General features: G+C 38.7%; 1 protein-coding gene across 3 annotated transcripts in view; it reads left to right on the top strand.

Moving 5' to 3' along the window:
- The window catches only part of TGFBR3 (transforming growth factor beta receptor 3), a 163,160-nt gene that overhangs the window by 14,835 nt on the left and 126,814 nt on the right, over nucleotides 1–21,511 (top strand). For all 3 annotated transcript variants that reach the window (XM_070939399.1, XM_070939400.1, XM_070939401.1), the window contains exon 2: nucleotides 14,745–14,920. In XM_070939399.1, the coding sequence (XP_070795500.1) occupies nucleotides 14,860–14,920 (61 nt within the window). In that variant the 5' untranslated portion in view covers nucleotides 14,745–14,859. The remainder of the gene's footprint in view (nucleotides 1–14,744; nucleotides 14,921–21,511) is intronic.

Below are 21,511 nucleotides of genomic sequence, written 5' to 3' on the forward strand. Positions count from 1 at the left end.
TTTTCTAAACAGGCATCCCTAAATACATTTACTGGGTGACTCAAGCTTGGAAAAAAAAGCATGCAAGGAAGGATTAATTTTCTTCCGCTGTTGTCTTTACACTTATCCAAATCTAGATTCTCAGGACTACAATTAATCTTTAAAATATGCAAGAAGTAACTTAATTAAGGGTTTCTGTCTCTTATCTACTTTAACTTTTAAACAATATCCTTTTTCTATTGTTGTAAGATGCATCATCGTTGAAGTTTTAAAATGGGACCTTTTTTTAAAAAGCTAATGAGCATATTCAGGATTTTAAGGTAATGCTGCATGTGATGCCAACCCTTTAAGGTAGGCCAGGAAACTGACTCTAGAAGTTTTATTTGTAACCGTGTTTTTTTTATTTAGGCTAAGTAACAGAATCAGTGTTTTCCTCTTCCCCCTTCAAATACCTCATGGGGATAGGACAGAATAATATGAGTTTCTTTCTAATGTTTTCTTTATTTCTCAGGCTTAGAGCATGCATTGGTATACATTTTTGCTAACCTTCACTGCATAGAGTCATATCTGTACCTCTCTAAACCAAAAGACTATGGAGAAATATAGTAAAATAAAACAGAAGGTTGTGGGAGGCTACTTCTATTATTAAATAGTGCAAGCTAACAAGTTCAGAAAATTTGTGTTACAAATTTAAATGAACTAAGCTAATGGCAGGACACTAAAGAGGATATATGTGTTTGTGTATGTGTTGTCTGGTGGTGTGGAAATTTTGTCTGCTCTAGTTTTAAATAGTAATCTGAATGGAATTTTATTCCTGAGAGAATACATCATTAGGCACTGTAAAGTTGTGCTAGTTTTATGAAGTAAAGCAGCGTCAAACATTACTCTACACTATTGTTGTATTAAGTTAGTTGTTAATGTCTATGGAAATTCTCAGTCATCCAAGTCATAGTTGTCCCAAAGGTGCTTCTTCAAGACGCAACTGGACTTTTGTTTTTTCCCCCAAAGTCCAGTTGCCTTTTGAAAAAGCACCTTTGGGTTAGATGTTAATATTGTATTAAATCATCTTGTTGGAACCCCCAATTGTCTTACAGCCTGAGCTAAACTACATCACACCCATTGAGAGCATTACTGATGCAAATTTGGGCAAGGCGTATTTTCTGTTTTGAATAAATGGAAGATTCCTGCTATTGACCAAACATTTCAGGCCAGCTTTTCCAACTCTATCAATGTTAGGAATGTAACAGAATACTTTATATGATCTTAGAGTGTTCCTCCGTTTAGCCTAGGGTGGGCAATTTAAATATTTGGCCCATATTGTGATTTTTGAGAACGTGTTGTGGAGACTCTCACAAATATCCATTTGCAGAAATGGAATTGGTAACTTTGCTGTCTTTTAACTTCTTGAGACCCTACAATGTTTCCTACTTTTGTTAGGGTAGAGAAGCGTTCCTCAACCTTGGCAGCTTTCAGATGGGTGGACTTCAGTTCCCAGAATTCTGCAGCTCTCGGCTGAAGGCTATAGAAGAATTCTGGGAGTCCACCTATCTGAAAGTTGCAAAGTTGAGGAACATTGGAGTAGAGGCATATGTTGGCAAGGGAGTCAGATTAGTTATTTTGGTCCAAGAACAGATAGATTAATTCTGCTGATTTATATCTATACTAACCATTGTACCTGGATTGATTAAAACATTTCTTTTTCCACTACTCAGAGACACCAGGGGTTGAACCAGGGATCTCTTTGTACAAAAGAGATGCCATTAGACAGAAATAAAAATTTACAAACTGTCCTTGGACCGGTTGACTAGATGCAGTATCAATTGCAGAACAGGATGAATTTGGGTTACTGCAGGGAGGAAAAAGAAAAGCCTCTATTTTTTCTTAGGGTATAATTATGTGTATTTTGCGGCTTCCTGTAATTTGACAGAACACACAGCAGTGTGTTACCTTTAAAAAGAAAAAAAAAAACGTTTCAAGCATCATGTGAGAGTGGAAGAAAGCAGATCTGGGAGTGACATAACACATCCAATTTTGGCACTCTTCCAGTTCCCATAGCCTTTAGCTGAGATTTGTGGAAACGTCTTATTAAATGTAGCTGAAACTGAGTAACTCTCAGCCCTCACTGCAATTCTCTCCTTGGGATTTTGCTAGTAAAATTGAGAAGCTATTTTAGCTTCGTAGAAATGAAATGTTCTCGGTCTTGTAAAGTTCAGCCTGTTTCCCAAGAGTTTATAAAAGTTTCTGTTTATGATTTTGGTGATCAAGCTCAGTCTCAAAGGAAGACTATTATTTGCTTGGAATTTCTCAGTAATAAGCAATAATCACATTATTTGGTTTCTTTGCTTCTTCTGTGAGCAGATTCAACAGGAAGAACTAAGAATATAATACAGAGACAGACTAAAGAACACTATGGCTCTGCACTTAAGAATTTCATGTTGGAAATACACTGCTTTTTTAGAAATATTTCACTCAGCTGTTTTAAAGTTCCTGCTAATATTTTTAAAAATGACAAAATCTGTAAATATTTCTCCATATAGTCTGGAGTCATCATTTTCGGAGCATAGATTAATCATATAAGTGGTTGCATAATTCTGAATGCCAACATTGGTGTGATATCAGATCCACATTGCTATTGAATAATCCAAAATAAAGGGAACCAAATACTGAATTTCCGAAACATATTCCCCTTATCAGTTTTGTGTCTTTCCCAGTTGCACTTTATTTTTTTAAGCCACAGAACGTCATATTTTTTACATATGTTTGATCTTAAAGCAATGCATCTTTGAGTATATGTGTTACGTTATTCCAGTGGTGAAATCCAAATTTTTTTACTACCGGTTCTGTGGGCGTGGCTTGGTGGGCGTGGTGTGGCTTGGTGGGTGTGGCTTGCTGGGCATGGCAGGGGAAGGATACTGCAAAATCTCCATTCTCTCCCCACTCCAGGGGAAGGATATTGCAAAATCTCCATTCCCACCCCACTCTGGGGTCAGCCAGAGGTGGTATTTGCCAGTTCTCCGAACTACTCAAAATTTCCGCTACCGGTTCTCCGAACTACTCAAGATTTCTGCTACTGGTTCTCCAGAACCTGTCAGAACCTGCTGGATTTCACCCTTGTGTTATTCCCCAGTGAGCTAGGCAAACTCCAATTAAACGTGCCCAAGAATTGAAGCTTGCTGATAAGTAAAAACTTATAGAAAAAAAACTGAGAAGTGGTTACAAAACTATTAAGCATCACATCATGTGGGTCTGGTCAGGGGTGAAATGTAAAATTTGTTACTACCGGTTCTGTGGGCGTGGCTTGGTGGTGGTGGGGTAATGTGACGGTGGGCGTGGCCAACTTTTTTTAAAAAAACTTTTCAAAGCATTTTTTCTAATGCTTTGAAAAGCCTCTGGCGATCAGGCAACTCAGCTGGGATCGTCAGAGAGGCTTTTTAAAAAATGCCTCTCTGCCAATCAAGTAACTCAGCTGGGATCGTCAGAGACTTTTCAAAGCATTTTTTTTACCACCTCTTCGGCAAAGAGGTTGCAGAAAAAAATGCTTTGAAAAGCCTCTGACAATCCCAGCTGAGCCGCAAGATCATCAGAGGCTTTTTTTTTACTTTTAAAAGCATTTTTTCGTCGGAAGAGGTTGTAGAAAAAAATGCTTTTAAAAGTTAAAAAAAAAGCCTCTGATGATCGTGCGGCTCAGCTGTGCATGGGGGGGGGTGCAGGAATTTTTGCTACCGGTTCTCCGAACCACCCGCCGCCATCGCTACCGGATCGGGAGATCCGGTCCAAACTGGGAGCATTTCACCCCTGGTCTGGGTTACTTGAGGGACCACCTCTTCCCAATTATATCTACCATCCCATCAAGTCTAGCAGGAGGGACATGCTCAGGGTCTTATCAGCTAAGGAGCATCATTTGGCAAGGGCTATGGAGATTGGCCCCAACCCTGCTGGCCTCTTGAAAAAGAATGAAAACATGGTTTTGCCAACAGGCATGGAGAACAGGGAATGTGACAGAGTTAGTACAATGGGTGTATGGTGTGTTATTGGCAGATGTGACTAGTTGGGCTGTGAATTTTATGATCATTTTATGATGGGTTTTTAATACGTGTTTATACTGTTTTTTTAATCATTGTTTTTATATTTGTTTTAATTGTTTGTAAGCCACCCAGAGTGTAATATATGAGATGGGTGACTATTTAAATCTGAATAATCAATAAATAGAAGTTTTATTAACTGTATAGTGAAATCTGGGTTCTTATGTCTCTAGCTTCCATCTGAGCTATGCAATGAGCTAGTCAGCATTTCCTTTCAGACAGGAGACCTGGTTTTCATCCATCTCTTGATATCAGGTTGTTTTCTTCTGATTATCTGACAATTGACTTGCCGGAGTTTGAACTGAAAACTATATCACAAAGCCTAGAGAAGAATAAAACACATAAATAATTGTTTTTTGATTCATGTATTAGTCTGGGAAATATGAATTGACTTAATTCCATTAAAAACATAACCTAAACAAAATATTCCAGGATCTGTAAATAGTGTATTGTTTCTTCTTTGCTGGTGGTGGGTTTGTGTGGTACCGGCCGTCATATTTTAACAATTCTTTAAAAAAAATTAGATTTTATGTAGAACTGCTCTGTAATTCTAAAAGATGTTAAAAATTAAAGATCAATATAGAAAACATGTTCTCTGAAACAACAGCAGCATCAATTACCACAAGAAAATCTTTTGTAAGAAATGTGTAATCGGGTGGGATTCACCCGATTCAGACTGGTTCGGTGAACCGAATGCTAATTTTACTCTGGTTTGCCGAACCAGTAGTTGCAAGGACTGGCTGGCCCTGCCCACCCCGCTCCTCCCAGGAGTTTCCATGTGGCCCATTTTGGATGCCAGGTAAGTGCAGGGCCCGGCCGAGGTTCTGGGAGGGCAAAAAATAGGCCTCCCAGAAGTCTGGAAATGGGCCGTTTCTGGTGTCTGGAGGACCTCTGGAGCCCAGGGGAGGTGTCTTCGCTCTCCCAGAGGCTCAAGGAAAGCCTCTGGAGTCTGGGGAGGGCGAAAAATGGGCCTACTGGAAGTCCGTAAATGGGTCTGTTTCCAGCCTCCGGAGGGCCTCTGGAGCCCGGGGGAGCCTATTTTTGCCCTCCTGGAGGCTCGAAAAAAGCCTCTGGAGCCTGGAGAGGGCAAAAATGCCCCCCTGCCATGGTGCAGGAGGCTGAGTAGGCCACACCCACCATGGCCACGCCCACCCAGCGACGAGGCAGAGAACTGGTTGCTAAAATTTTTGAATCCCACCCCTGGGTGCAATGCTTAAAAGAATGCTGGCATTAGATTCTCATCCCATTGGAAAAAAAGGTCCTCATTCTGAGCACAAATTGTAATGGTTTAAAAAACATGGGAAGGAAACGAATAAATCCAATAAAGGTCAAACTCTGGATGGGGATTAGGCATAATAATTCAAATGACTCTTTGAATAGTAGTTACATGTGCTTTGACTCTGTCTTGAGAGTTCCATTGGTGGACCTTGGATTCAGAAGATAGGCTGGCTTCTTTTTGGCATCTTTAAGCCAGGATAACATGTGGCTGATCTTTCTGGCTGCAGAGAGAATAAGATTTTTAGCACTGCATGGCTACTATCTGCAAATATAGCAAAGAACTGAGCATATGAAAACTCTGCTTTTTATCCCAATCTTGCATTATGCCCTGGATGGAAGCACAGATGTCATTGCAATCAATTGTGGGTTGCACTCTTACAATTTAGAATTGCTTTGCAAAATGCCTGGATTTAAGACTTTATAGAGATTTAAAAAAAATTTTTTTTAAAGAGAACCATGGAAGCAAACAGGAACTTTTTCCAGAAATGTGATTGCGTGAGATCAGGTCAAAAACGTGGGAGTTGGGTGTCACCATGTGTGAGCTGCATTTTTTTTCCTGGACGGTAGTTTATTGGCCGAGGCGGCATCTAAAAAGCATTCATGGTAAAAGCCTATTGATGCCAAGTGGTGGCAAAGTTGTGCCCTTTGATAATGAGTGTCAGAAGAGCATTATCTCCCATAACCACTCTTTCTTTATGCCCCCTCAGAAGAGCTTCCTGTCCACAAAGAAGACCATTGCTGTATTATACACTGACCTTAAGGAAAGAGTGATCTAAGCCCTGGTTACAATTTTCCTATTCAAGGAGTTCTGTTCAGAACTTCTGTAGCTAGTTATTCTTCTCTTCTGTTCATTGTTTTCCAAAATTGACACGGGTGTCAACTTTAGTGTTTCTGATGGCTTTGTTCATGGTCTGAAGAATATCTGGCCATTTGCCCTGCTAAGAAGCTGGGAAGGTTGGGTTGATAATTTATAAATTAGTTGTTTCTTTGGTTCCTCTCAGATGTTTATAGTGTTACTTATGCCATCTGAAAAGTCTACTTCATGCATTTCTTGTAGCAGATTCCAATCCGTGAAAATCTTGTTTCATTAATATGTCTTTTAAGATGTGAGAAGAATCTTGGTTTTGCCATAAGAGAGATTATTGGATTTTGATGTAGCAGTGAAACAAACCAGGATAGGACTGCATTCTCTCTGGGATAACCTGTTGAGGGTTTCATGACAAATGGACAAGGAAAATCAGAGGGGGACAACTGTTTTCACTCTGAACCCTCTTTTTTCTCTTTCCATCGCAGACTTAAGGAGAAAGCAGAGTTCTCTTAACAGAGGAATTGGCTGGTCCTTTATAAATAGGATTTGAGGTTAGGCTAAGAGACTAATTTAAGAACTGCAGTTTGCCATACTACATTCCTCTGCATTGATTATCATATCGTAGTATAGTTATTCTGCATATAGCTAACATAAGAGTGTGCAGAGAAGATCATGTGAGAAGAGCAAATCCAATTAACCTACCTTGATTCTGCTAGAAAAGGGGTTGAATGTAAATTCAAAGTGCTGGTTTTAACCCTTAAAGCCCTTCATGACATGGGACCAATTCTTGACTCAGTTATGATCGTTAGTTGAGAACTACCTTATATATGCCTAGATATCCAATTGTAAGGTTCAGATCCTTGGGATTTGAGCCAAAAGATTTTTGGTTGTTGTTTCTCCTCCTCAGCTTTGAAGCTCTTTGCTCTCTGACTCTTGTTTACCAAATGGTGATTTCTGATGTGAAAATTGGAGGTGTTTGGTTCACTAACCATTGTAACAGCAGATAACTTGTACAGCTGTATGGTTAATCATTTAGCTATAGAGTCGGCATTCTTTCTTTCTTGCTCTCTCTGAAAATCAGTGCTGGATTTGGAGTCAGATAAGAGTAGCCTTTTGAGAAGTGAAGACCAAAGAAGAAATGCTTGTCTACTCATCAAGCCTAGATTGATAGGGACATATATGTTCTATGTTGCAAGTTGACCCCTGAACAATTAAAAAAATGTTCACACAGAGAACTGTGAAGTGGGTTGGAAAGATTTCCACAGAATTTCTCCCAAATGGATTCCCCCCCCCACACCCCGGGTACTTAATTTTAGATTAACTTTATTAGGGAGGGAGAATATTGTAAATAACGAAAGTCCAATGTAACATAACAAAGAAAAGTAGTGAAAACAACACAGGTGGATTTATATGCTTTAAAGGAAAAGCATTCAATCAGATATTAATTCTGTCATTTGCAAATGTGATGCAGACTTTGGAGGGATAGGTGAGTTCTTATCTGAGGATAGGTGTTTTAAGTAAGTCTGTATGTGCAGGGTAATCTGTTAATAGCAAAAGTACTTTGATTTATATACTGCTCCAAAGTGCTTTACAGAACTCTTAAATGGTCTACAGAGTCAGCATATTGCTCCCAACAATTTGGGTCCTCATTTTACCGACAGTCAGAATTGAACTCCCGACAGTCGGCAGAATTACAGTAGCTTGCAATATTGCATTCTAACCACTGTATCACCACGACTCTTAACAATAGCAGTAATAAGGAAGAGACAAGTGTCCATATAAAATGAATAATGAAGGAGCACATAAAATGCTGATTTGATGGTATTGGGAACACATGGCATAATTCATCCATATATGGATTTTTTTTAAAAAATTCTCTTTCAGGACTTGGTTAAAAAGAACATTAAAATGGGCCAAGGTTAATGCCCTTCTGAATTTAAAAACTATAATATGATTTAGCTGTTGGGCTGGTTTTAATTTTAAAAGGCTCTTTGGAAATATGTTTCTGGGAAGGCTGCAGATTTTGTCTATTTTTTGTTCATTACTAATAACAAAAAGATGTCATTTGCAAGGTGGGCAATTGCAAACTTGCCTTAATGTTTTTCAGGTGGTTATCCTTAGCAAGTAATAGAGATAAATATAAATGTTACTGAGCCATAGATGAGGAGGCGGAGAGAATAAAAATGGGAAACACAACTTATAACAATCCATTCATCATAATGACATGCTGTATATATTTTAATAAATCAATTTAATGTTGCCCCTTGAATATACTTTAAGAGCATTCCTTTGGCAATTATGTTGGGGCCCTTCCACTGACATCATTGGATCCCTGCTGCATGATCCAGGTCCTTGGTGGCTGACTTAAATAAGGAGTTCCTGTTCTTGATATATTTCTTTAAAACGTACATGCACATGAGTTTACATGAGGATGAGGACTAGCAACTTGTTCAATAGTTTGAGAACTATTTTTATTTCTTTATGCTTATTCCATGTATTTGTAGGCCACCTTGTCAAACCCATAAAACCATACAGTAAAACCGCAACAATAAATCACACAAAAATTAAATCCTACTACTGCCATCCATCATCACCCAAAAAACTGTCCCCAATTATATAGCACCTTCTGCTCCAAAAAGCCAGCCTGATAGAATTGCAAGGAGGAGTCATTCCAAGCCTACAGGACACACTCTTTCAGAGGGACAGGGCTGTGACTGAGAAGTTCTGCGGCCAGAGCTATACCCAGTTAACCTTTTGGGGAGGTATCCCCAACTTGCCCTGCCAACCTGCATACAATCTGCCTGCAGTGAGCAGATTCCCCTTGGTCCAAAAGGTAGTGAGGACCAAAGCCATAAGCGACTTTGTAAGTAAAGAACAGCATCTTGAATTGGACCCAGAAGCCAACTGATAGCCAGTGAAGCTTCTGCAGTATAAGTGTTACTTTGCTGAAGCAGGAACCAGGCAGCAATAGGTAGGCCGCTGCATTCTGTGCAAGTATACCGTGTTTCCCTGAAAATAAGACCTCCCCCGAAAATAAGACCTTCCCCGAAAATAAACCCTCCCCTGAAAATAAACCCTCCCTGAAAATAAACCCTCCCCCCAAAATAAGCCCTCCCCAAAATAAGCCCTCCCGCAAAAATAAGTCTCCCGAAAATATTTAACTGCATGCACAGCTGGTCCCTGCCATTTCCTCTGGTTAGGGTTAGGGAGACAGAGCTGGAAATCGGGTAAGATGGCAAGAGGATCCCTGTCTTGCTCCACATGCCCCAAAATAATAAGACCTCCCCGAAAATAAGGCCAAGTGCTTATTTTGGGGTTCAAAAAAATATAAGACAGGGACTTATTTTCGGGGAAACACGGTAGCTTTTGACTTGTCTTAAGGTAACCCCATGTAAAATGAATTGCTATAGTCCAAATATAAGATGAAAAGGGCATGATACACTATTGCCAGACAATGCACTCAGGAAAGGTCACAATCAATATACTACTAGAAAGCGTACAAAGCCTCCAGCCCTCCATCTGCCGATCTAGCAGGAATTTTAAATACAAGAAAAACTGCAGTTGGGTACCTGTTTCTTTGGGTATTCGTTCTAAAGCTAAAGATGGAACTGCCCTGCTGGAACCATGGAAATTTTGACAAAAGAGACCAGGATTCATTTTAAGCTTGTTCCATCCCATCTGTCTCCCACAAGCAGCACATCAAGGCTTCCATCACATCTCCTGATCAACGTAGGTAGGAATGTCTAACCAGGTATCATTACCTTATTGATGATAAATCACCCCAACCTGATGGATCGTCTCCCCCAGCGATTTTAAATAGCTATTGAAACAATTAGGAGAGAGGTCCTCCCCCAAACATACCAGTTGAATCTCTTACTCTGGAAAGAGCAAAATTGGTCTAAAATCACACTCTGTGTAGAAGAATAATTCCTCCATTGATAGTTGGTATTGAATGCTGCTGGGAGAACTGGCAAGACAAGGAGAGGTGTTCACATTGGATCATAAGAGTAACCAATATCATTTCTGATCTGTCCTCGGGTTTGGACCTGATCGGAAGACATCCAGTTAATTCATTTCATTTAGGGATGCCTGTCACCTTCTCTATAACTTTTCCTCTGTAAAGAAGGTTAGGGCAATGGTTGCCTAAAGTGACTGAATTTGAGGAATGGTTTCTTGAAGAAAGGTGTACCATCTCTCTTCCAGGGCCAAAACGATTATTTCTTCTGTCAAAGAGGCATTCACCAGTTCCTGAACTCAGTTCCCTCCCTAGCAGTTCAAACCAGGGAAGAGGGCCAAGGATCCATTTTACACTGGTGGAGCTCATCCCATAGAGAATCCTGTCTCCGATAACCCTGCAAGACATCACCCTTATTGTCTCATTGGATTTTGTCCAGCAGACTTCGAATCCACAACAGATATGAACAAATCTGTCTACATTTTGCCTGGCAAAATGATCACAGAAGCCCGAAGAAAGTTTTTCTGACTCACCATTTCTCAAAAGGGAGTGAGTTATGTTACTGTCCTATCCGCCTCCTTCCAAACAAGTTCCAGCTGCTCCAAAGTAAAGGGTAGATTAATTGTGTTCCCTCCCATTGTATGCTGGGCCTGTGATGACTTGACGCAACCTATGGTTGTCATGGAGGCCTTGAAAACACAAGTAAATCTCAATCCCATGGCTTGGAGGTTCCCCACCACCTAATGCCAGGGGGGAATCCACTAGCAGCTCAGTGAGATCCAGCAGCTTAGGTAGGGAAAGCGTCAGGCATCAGGGCAAGTGGTACAATCAGCAGTACTCCTGCTTGCCTGGTATCTAACTTCATATCTAGAGTCTTCAATTTATAGGATCCTGGGAAGAGGTTGAGGGGCCAGAACAGGGACTTGATCCCAAATTTTCAATTTCTCTTCCCCATAAAAGCTTCTCCGTGCACCCCTCATTTCCTTTGCTCTTTGCAACTCTGGTACTTTCTGCTGTCTACCTACTGTTCCTTGACTCAAGCTCCCAGAAGTGTGCTCAACTGACAGTTGTATCATCTTTCCCATTTTGCGGTTTACCACTTAGCTACTTCCACTGGATAAACCACATTCTTAACCCCAGTTTTCTTATACTGTACCTTCCTCGGACTTGCTCTCATCAGATCTTTGATATCTGGAGAACCTCACCTTGGAGATTCTCATTCCTCGGAAGGAAAATCTCTCCAACCATCCAATTTCCACAATTACTGCCCCAAGAACTACCATCCCAGAAAGCACAGTCCTCTCCCACTCCCCCGGTTCTCACCCAGGGTGGAAGAATCCAGAGTTTGCCTCCAAAATCACCATGGGGAACTCATGTGGTTGGCATTTAGTAAGTACTTATTTCTTCACACCTTGCTTCTTCTGAGATATACAAATCATGATTTCCCCTCCACCACCACCATTTTCTAGAACCACAATAGTCAATCCACCCAATGTCCTTCCCAATTTTCTTTTTCAATCTTAACCCAGCCAAACTAATTTCCAACATTCCCTTTCCCCTTTCTTCTTATTTCTTCTAATCTTCAAAATCAAGTTTCCCTGAGATGCCACCTTTTGACTGATGGCTTAGCATTGCTCTCATCATTCCACCTTCCAGCTGAACACACTGCATCAAAACAGTACAGGTAGTCCTCAACTTACAATCACAATTGAGCCCAAAATTTATGTTGCTAAGTGAGACATTTGTTAAGTGAATCACTGCAATTGTTAAATTAGTAACACGGTTGTTAAGTGAATCTGGTTTCCCCATTGACTTTGTCAGAAGGTTGCAAAAGGGATCACATGACTTCAGGACACTGCAACTGTCATAAATATGAGTCAGTTGTCAAGCATCTGAATCAGTGGTGGGTTGCCCCCGGTTCGCACTGGTTCTATAGAACCGGTAGTAAAACCAGCGGGAGGCTCCGCCCACCGACCCCGGCATCATCAGAATGCTTCTGCACATGTGCAGAAGAGCGCGCGTGCGTGCGAAACAAGAGAGAGCGCGCGGCCCCATTCCAAACCAGTAGTAAAAGTAAGTAGAAGTACATTCCGATCTGAATGTAAATCACATGACCATGGAAATGCTGCAACAGTTGTGTGAAAATGGTCATAAGTCCCTTTTTTTAGTGCCATTGTAACTTCAAATGGTCACTAAACAAATGATTGTAAAGAGGACTACGTGTATTTATTTTCCCGTGTGTGTATTCTTAAAACATTTACTTATCAACCTTCATTCAAATAGGATTTCAGGGCAGCGAAAAATCAATTTTCTAGATTTGATTCTGATTCGGTTAGGAGAATAAATTCAGCCTTCCTGTTTGGAAAAGGATTTTACTTTTCTGAAAGAAAAAAAAGAAGCGTATCTAGCCTCATATACCTCACATGTTTTTACTTTTGGAAACCCATCGATGAACTTCCAGTAAATCTGTGGTTAGGCTTGGTATGCATTGTGAAGAACATATTATTTTGTTCTAAAGTCAACAGCAAAATGTTCTTCTACTACATATGGACAGAATGATGGTTTTAATTTGTGCATCTGTGTGTGTAGAAGGGAGGAGAAGAAAAACAGAGAACCATGGCTAACGTATCAGGGAGAGGCTTGTCTTTTCTTGCCTTGTAAGCTTTCGATGTGTTTGTGTGTGTGTGGGGGGGGGGAAAATGTGTTGAAATGTCAAGCATGCATATCACCATACTCGCGTTTAGCATTCTGTCTGAAATCTCTGGAGTTCTCTGAGTCTTCCCTTTGTCTCAGCATAGACATGTTTAAACCATTTAGCCGCCTAGCATTTATTGATTTATTAACGGAGTTAAACTAAAAACTTGATTGAAGTTTGTTATAATAAAATAACAAACTACAAAATTCACGCCCTAAGTGATTTTGCCCCCTTTTACAACTTTTCTTGCCACAGTTCTTAAGTGAATCCCTGCGGTTGTTAAATGAGTTACACGGTTGTTAAGTGAATCTGGTTTTCCCATTGACTTCGCTTGTCAGAAGGTTGCATGACCCCGGGACACTGCAACTATCATAACTGCAACTGAATCAGTTGTCTAGCATCCGAATGTAAATCACGTGGCCGTGGGGATACGGCAATGGTCATAAGTGTGAAAAATGGTCTTAAGCCACTTTTTTCAGTGCCATTGTAACTTCGAATGATCACTAAACGAACTGTTGTAAGCCAAGGACTACCTGTACAGTACAAGAGAATACCAAGAGAGGTTATCAAGAAAGAAACTACAGTTACTGAGAACAAAAACATCCAAACACAACCCAGAATGGAGATTTTAAAGGATGTCCTAAAAAAAAAAAGATCTTTGAGACTATGACAGGGATGTCCTGTTGTCATTTTAAGGGGCAAGTCAAAACAAGGGGAAAAGAAGAAAATCACGTAATGTATTCAGTTTTAGCATTGGGTTACTAGATTTTGGACGAAACATTTTTTTACCCCTACCCTAGCAAAATTGCTCTTTCTGATGGCCTGTATTTATTACTTGATTGATTTGGTTTGATTTATAAGCCTGCTGGAACCTTTTGGATTGGAGATAAGGCTCTTTATGGCATGCCTGTAGAGAAGAGCAGGCAGAGCATGGAGGCAAAGTTAAGAGAGGAATCGGCCTAGAATTGCTACGTTGCCACAAGTGGTCTAAGTCCAATATCCTCTTGAATTCCATTAACTCTGACCTAGCACTAATTTAGTGCTGACCGTTAGCTTCTTGTGTATAGGCATGAGCAATAAATCAACTTAACTGAACATGTGCTTCTGGTGCTTCGTACGTAACAGTGTCCTGCAAAATGAAAATATAAAATGTGAAAGGAGCATCAGGAAAGTTCGCTTTGCTTGCACGCACCATCGTCTGCCCATTCGCAAAGCCTTCTGTGCATGCGCAGAGGCTGAAAATTGTCGCAAAAAAGAGACGTCATGACGTCTGCGTGGGTGGGCGGAGCATCCTGCAGCTGCCGCTACGGGTTCGCCCGAGCTGGATAGAACCGGCTGAATTTAACCCCTGACACAGATGCTTTAAAATATTGTAATTTACTATAATTTATATAAGCTATTCAAAAGGATTTTTAAAAAACCTAAACAATAATTATAGTGCTCCAATTGAATTTTTGAACCAACAAAGGACATTTAGATCACTTATAATTTAGACATCTAAGTATAAATATTTAATACACCATAATGACTTTCATACAATATGTTATTAAAAGGAGAGCAATTCTAAAACCATTTTCCTTATCTAAGGAAGTTTCCTTACATTCTCATTTGTGGCATTCCATTGAATCAGGAACACAGAAGTGTAGCAGGTTTTGACTTATACTAGGGTTGTCCAACCTTGGCAATTTTAAAACCATGGCTGACTAGGGAATTCTGGGAGTCGAAGTCCACAAGTCTTAAAATCGCCAAGATTGGACACCCCTGACTTATACCCTGGAGCTAGAGAAAACGTAAGTTTTTGACAAGAGGATAATCTGTTGCTCTGATGGTTTATAAAGTATGATTTAAAAACAAATAAGTTGGCTGTCTTTGTTTTTGTGAAATGGAAACGGAAAATCATGTCTGCTTAAGCAATGTTCTAAAATTGGCTTTTGAACATTTTTGCAGGTCGTTAAAAGGCTGGACAACTTTCAAAGAATCCTCATTAATCCTTTTCTAAGATCACCGCTGGTACAAAGCGCGGCTGAAAGGAGATAATTGTGGAACTTAAGGTGTGGCAAAAATGACTTCATATTGTATCCTTCCAGCATTTGCTTTGATGATTGGATGTTTAGCATTTCCAGGTAAGAGAAATTAATTTTATTTGGGCTTTAGTATACCTTATGTAATGAGCACTTAGTTTGAAAAATGGCTTTTTAAAGAATCACTGTAAAATATTTTGCTAATCGTCTATTGCACTGGCTAAAAGCACACACATAATTATACATATAATTTGAAATAACAGAATAACAGAGTTGGAAGCGACCTTGGAAGTCTTCTAGTCCGACTCCCTGCTCAGTCAGGAAACCCTACACCATTTCATGCAAACGGTTGTCCAATCTCTTCTTAAAAACCTCCAGTGTTGAAGCAACCACAACTTCTGGAGGCAAGTCAACCCACTGATTAATTGTTCTAACTGTCAGGAAATTTCTCCTTATATCCAGCAATTACTGGATAACAGGAAGTAACATTAAGAACCTTATATTAGTATAAAGTCTGATGCCCAAGAGAGCCTTGATTATGACTCTCAGGATGCTAAATTTTCATTTTAATGTCACAAAAGGGAAAAGTTATTAAATATACATTAAAGCTGATTTATTTGTGCTCTTGTCCTACCATTCAGAGTGTGCCACTGCATGCCATTCAAACAGTAAAAATGGCTTGATCTGGGAAAAAAGTGCTTGAATTACTTCTCTGTACTGAAAAAGTTGAAGTTTGTCTACCTATTGATTAATTTTTTTGGTGTGAGCTTTTTTATATTGAAATCTCTTCAGGAAATGTTTGTTGAGGTTTTGTTATGTAAGACATGGCAGAGAACGCTCTCTGTAGACAGTTTTGGCTGTGGAGTTCCCCGTCTTAGCAGCTATGTAGAGCAGAATTATGAAAATCACACCTTTTGGACTAGGAACTCACCTCTATTGTAATGGAAAATAAGAATAAGGCTGCGGTGCCGATGAGGAAAATTAAGCAAAATCTTTTAGCTTGCTTACAAACCTGTCTCTTTTTTTAGAGAAAAAAAAAATGCGTGTGTCTGTTCAAAAATAAATGGAAAAGCAAAGCCAAACACAGATATTTTTGGCTGTTCTCTCCCATATTTCTGTGGATCACAAATTAAGCAGTTTCTGTCCTGAATTGCTAGGCAGGGCAGATCTCCTGAAAGGGTGCTTTGCACTGTGTTGGCACAAGGGTACAATCCGTTCTCAAAATGTTGAGGCAGTTGCGTCAAAGGCTTTCTCAGTTCGTCGCACAACCCCTTCACTCTGCCAGCGGTCGCAGTGGAAGTGTTTGTGCAGACTCAGACATAGACCGAGACCTGCACACTGACCACCTGGAAAAGCAGCTGAATCAGGCCATCCAGAAAGCAGGCTCACCACAGCATTTCAGAGAGAAATTCTTCACAAAGAATCCATTTAACTGCTTGGAGCAACTTTACGCAAAAGCCTAATTAGATATTCTATCTAGTTTGTTTTATTTAGCTTTATGATAAAATGAATCAAGATAGTAGAAAATACTACAGCTATGTCTCTATTCAACTCTACTCTATTCTACCTTTAGGCCAATCCTGAGCAACATAGAATGAGTTTTAATGTGGGTCTCGCTATTGTCAGAACCATTCACCAATCGTATGGTAGCAAAGTTTTGATTTGGAGTGATTTCCCATCAGATGGCCACTCCGCATGGCATATAGTAGTACAGGTAGTCCTCCACTTACAACAGTTCACTTAGTGACCGTTTGAAGTTACAACGACACTTATGACTGTTTTTCACACTTATGACTATTGCAACATCCCCATGGTTATGTGATCAAAATTCAGACGCTTGGCAACTGATTCCTATTTATGATGGTTGCAGTATCTCGGGGTCATGTGATCACCTTTTGTGACCTTCTGACAAGCAAAGATTTTGTGACCTTTTGAAGCCAGATTCACTGGGCGGGTGAGCGGAGCCTCGCGTCGCCATAGCTACTGGTTTGGCTGAACCGGTCTGGACCGGTAGCATTTCATCCCTCCTTCAAGGGCAGCCCCATGTAGAGTCCATTTGTGAGGTCATAAGAACACGAGTGATCACCTGAGCCTCAGTGCTGAGAGAAAATGAAACAGGCACATAATTAAGACACAAAGACATTTGCTTTTTGTGTTGTCCAAAGCTACAACAATATATGTTTGGATCAGATCCCTACCACCTGCAGTAAACTTCATGCAGATGTTTCAATTGATGGCATTTTAAAAAAATATACTGATGTCAACCAGTATAAAGATGCTTAGATTGTTCTGTTCTGGCTCAAACATATCGAGGGCAGGAATGATCATCAGCGAAATTGTCCAGTGGAGATGATGTAGTAGGGGAGACCGGATAGTAGATGGATGACTTGCTCTAAATCTGGGATGTCCTCATTATGGAAATAATGACCATCTGGTTTGGGAGGAATAGAGAACATTACAATCTGACCTCTTTCTACATCAGATACATGGAAAATAATACTCTTTGAAGAATGAGTTTTAAACCTTCTGGGACTTTCTCCAGCGCTGAACTTTACTAAAGGCATATGGCCAGTACGGACTTTGTTTGGTTACCCTGCATGATGCCTTGATGTTGTAATGATTTTATTTTGCAACAAACCCTTATATAAATAAGATACATATGCTGACAGTAGGCGTGATATACAATACGATGTAAAGCGGAGTATTGCCTATGAACAGTCACGTTTAATGCTCCAAGAAGGAGCATTCAGATTGCTTCATATGCATTTTCTCACTTTACTTTCAAATAACCCTGAACCGGAAAACAGAATTATTATTCTAGAATACTTAACTATAGGTTAGAATCCAGACTGGGAGATAAGAACTTCCATAATCCTTTATTGCAGTACTATCAAATAGTTTCTTAATTTTATCCAGACAGAATGCACTATGATGGGAGTAAACAAAGATAGCTATTTGTCACAAATCAAAAAAGTGATATGTCAAACAAATAGTGGGGCTTGGAAAAATAAATTCTTGGAGGCAAGAATTTGTAAACCTATCGTGGCTGAGGCTTGCAGCACAATTGCACTAGAAGATGCTTGTCAAAAAAAAAAGTATTGGATATGATGTGGCTAATCAGGGGGACATAATAACTGGCTAATTACAGAAAGCAGCCAGGCATATGTCCATGACTAATTTGTATTGAAATCAAAGAAAAACATGAAGTCTCTGGAAAGTTTTCTTAGTTAATTTCTGCTGCTTTGCTAATATAATAACAAAGACCAGCAAATTGAAATAGAATGACTATGGCAAAGCAAGCAAAGGTAATACCAATAGTAATAGGCACCTGGGTGCAATCCCAAAACAACTGGAGTACCACTTGAACACTATCAGTTAATTGCAGAAGGCAACTTAATTAGAACAGCTTACATCCTGCCCTGATACCTTTAATACTATCAAACATTCACATCTGCCTATCCCAGGTGCTTGAGAAGGAATCAGTAAGTGAACAAAAATGTCAAGTTCAGTCTGATGTGCTATGAACCGTAATAATAATAATGATACAAGCTTCAAACTAAAATAGCTATGTTGATGATCAGTAAAATAAAATAACATTTTGAAATTTCTGAATGGCCTTTCATACTGATAATTGAATGTGAAGTAAATTTTCATACAAGTTCTTTGTTATTTTTACATTTTATTTGGTATGTATAATCACCTCTGTAATTGAAGGATTCTCATAGGAGTGATAGTAATGATTTTTATCGTTTTTTTAAAAAATCATGTTTGTTTCATCTCGGTTCTGAGTCATATTATACCCTAGTGAAGTTTGGAAATAGAACAATACAAATCATATTTACTGCTGGTGTTTCCCCTCTTTTTATTGAAGACAATGTTCACTGGCCTGCAGTGGTATTTCCAAATAAATTACAAAATCTGACCCTAGCCATAGAGTGAGTTGCATTTTAGGTCTGTATGGAAATAAAGAAATGTATGCTTGCTTGGTTTTTCCTTTTTCTTATTGAGTAATTTCAGTTCTTCATTATATTTCATTTTTCATCCATTATATTTAATACAGATGGTGTTGGAAATTTAGAGACAGTTGAGAATATTTCCTTTCCTGAAAACCAAGTTTTGCCACGTAGTTCTAACTGACTTAAATAAAAAAGTGGAATTTAAGTTGAGTAACAGGATAATTTTTGAGTCCCTATCTGATCAGAATGTTTAATTCATATTGTTCTAGTTTGTAATAAATATACAGATTCCATTCAATGAACTTCGAGTGCTTAAAAACAGGTAAAAAAAAAGGTAAGTATAGGATGGAAGGAAACAGGTAGACAATTGGGTCTTGTCCCTTAGCCAGAACAGAGCCAAAAATTGATAAAGACATGCAGGATCAATACAATCGATTTATTTTACATAGTGAATGTGATGCTTACAATACTTTAACTGATAAATCAATAAGAAATTATAAGAAAAATTTGTACACAATACAGAATGTTTTATTGGAACAAACAATACAATTATTGAAACTCTTCACAAGTTTTAATCTTTATAATTCTTTGGTGTTATATCATCCAACAAGGAGATCTCAGTTTAAATGTCTATTAGGCCATGTAGTTCACCGGAAGATCTTGGATCATCACCATTTCAGTCTATCTAATCTCTCACTTGTGAAATTAAAATGGAAGATAGTTATGTACTCTTTTATATTTATTTATTTTTATGTAAGCATATATTAAAATTGAATACCTCCCGACAATGCTGATTGGCTTTTTGATGAGAAGCTGATATAGGAGATGACTAGGCTGAGCACAAGGGAGGGGTCAAACGCATAATCAGTCATGAGTCCCTGCATGCCCACTAATTTCCTTTGACTGTTAGTAGTTTAGATTCTTGCAGAGCGCTTAAGTTTACAATAAATCTTTATGCAGATTTGAACTGCCTGGGTCTCCTGATTTCCCTGGTGCTTGACATTTATAATATTAATAATTAAGTAAAACGTCGTTGGAAACCATGGGGAAATTTTGAGGATCAAAAAAGACAATTCTTGTTAGAAAATTACATGTAGATTATGTCACTGACATTTGGTATCCAACTCCAGAGATTTTTTTTTTATCCTTGACATATTGAGAAAGATTACCAAATGAAAAAGGTGGTTCTTTGAGATATCCCAGTGTTCATATTTGTTCATATTTTATACAGTATCTATAGTTTAACTATATTTCAATAATTATGAATAATTTGATCTAAATAATTACATAATTATACTTTCAGTGATTTCAATAATTTTCAATTATTTGAAAATATAATTTGAATTGAAAATATAAAATGACTAAATTTTGGTTTAGAGCTAATGTGGCCTTAAATAAAAACTGGAGAGAAATGAATGGTTGCTAGAGATAGTTCAAGCAGGTAACACGCTGTACATAAAAACTAATCTATACCAGTTAAGAGGCAGACTTTCTGTTTCTGCATTAGATAAATTTTCAGTCTTGTTTGTTTTTATCCCTGCTATCTACTGAAGAACTCAAAGTAGCTGGTTTAAGAATGTAAAGTATGAAATAAGTCATGAATACTATTTCTTTACAATAATAATGTTTAAGCCAAATGCTGAAGAAAGAGAAGCTGAAAGAAACTAAGATATGTGTTGCATAGAAAAACATTGTGCCTTGTCTGTATAAGTAATCCATATTATCAAGAACTAAGCCTTCAATTGTCAGAGATGGAGAATAGGTTATCCTTCCTCTGAAATTTATGTTCCCATTTCTTTTAAGGACTATATAAGTTCTCATTTTGTATAAAAAATAATGCTCTAATGGCTCAAATCTTTTTAATGATCTGAGTTATTTGGCATTTTCTGCTGTGAGGAATTTTGTGTCTTAAAGAAGGGGAAGACTTTGCTGCATTTGTTCTTCAAAGAAGAATGTCATTATACATAACAAATAAAAAGTGTAGAATTATCACATCAGAACCAAATAGATTTTTTTTATGATTGGGAGCCTCATTTCCTAAAATAAGTTTTTGGAGGCTTTTGAAAAATGCAAAAGAGGTATTGCAGATGGTGTCAAATTGCTAATGAGCGTGGGGTTTGTTCACTGTTTAGGTACAGTAGCTTGCCCTGCCAGTGTTGATGGAAATGTGATGGTCTCCTTGATAGTTCCTTGATAAGGATATTGTTTTCTACTTTATTGTTTGTCTGGTGTTAATCCCTGCTTATCTGTGCATTTGGCTGCAGGAGAGCATTGTTCTGGTCTTCTTGTTTCCTTTTTGGTTTTTTTTTTAAATTCTGTCTTTTGAATGGTTTGTAAATGTGGTTTTTACATGTCTAGTGATCAAACTCATCTCAGAAACATCTAATCAAAAACATCTCAGAAACAATTAACAGACATTATGGCATTATTGTAGAACCAACTAAATCGAAGTAAACAACAACAACAAAAATCCAGCTGCCCAAGAAGAAAAAATAAAAGTTATCTACAAAATAACGTGGGAGGACTGAAACAGCCATTATGTAAGACAGACAGAAGACTAGCTGAATGTATTCATCAACACAAACTAGCAGTCAGAAGATATTATGAAAACTCCTTAATCTCACAACATATGGTGAAACTCAACCAGAGTTGGGAAAATTGCATCCTATATCAAACTTAATCCTAAAAGACTAGGGAAATTCTCAAAGCCTGATCTTCAGAAAAATCAACCATCAAT

Source organism: Pituophis catenifer, unplaced genomic scaffold (assembly GCF_029215685.1).
Source record: "Pituophis catenifer annectens isolate HBS135680 unplaced genomic scaffold, rPitCat1.0.hap2 SCAF_3, whole genome shotgun sequence".
Lineage (NCBI taxonomy): Eukaryota > Metazoa > Chordata > Lepidosauria > Squamata > Colubridae > Pituophis > Pituophis catenifer.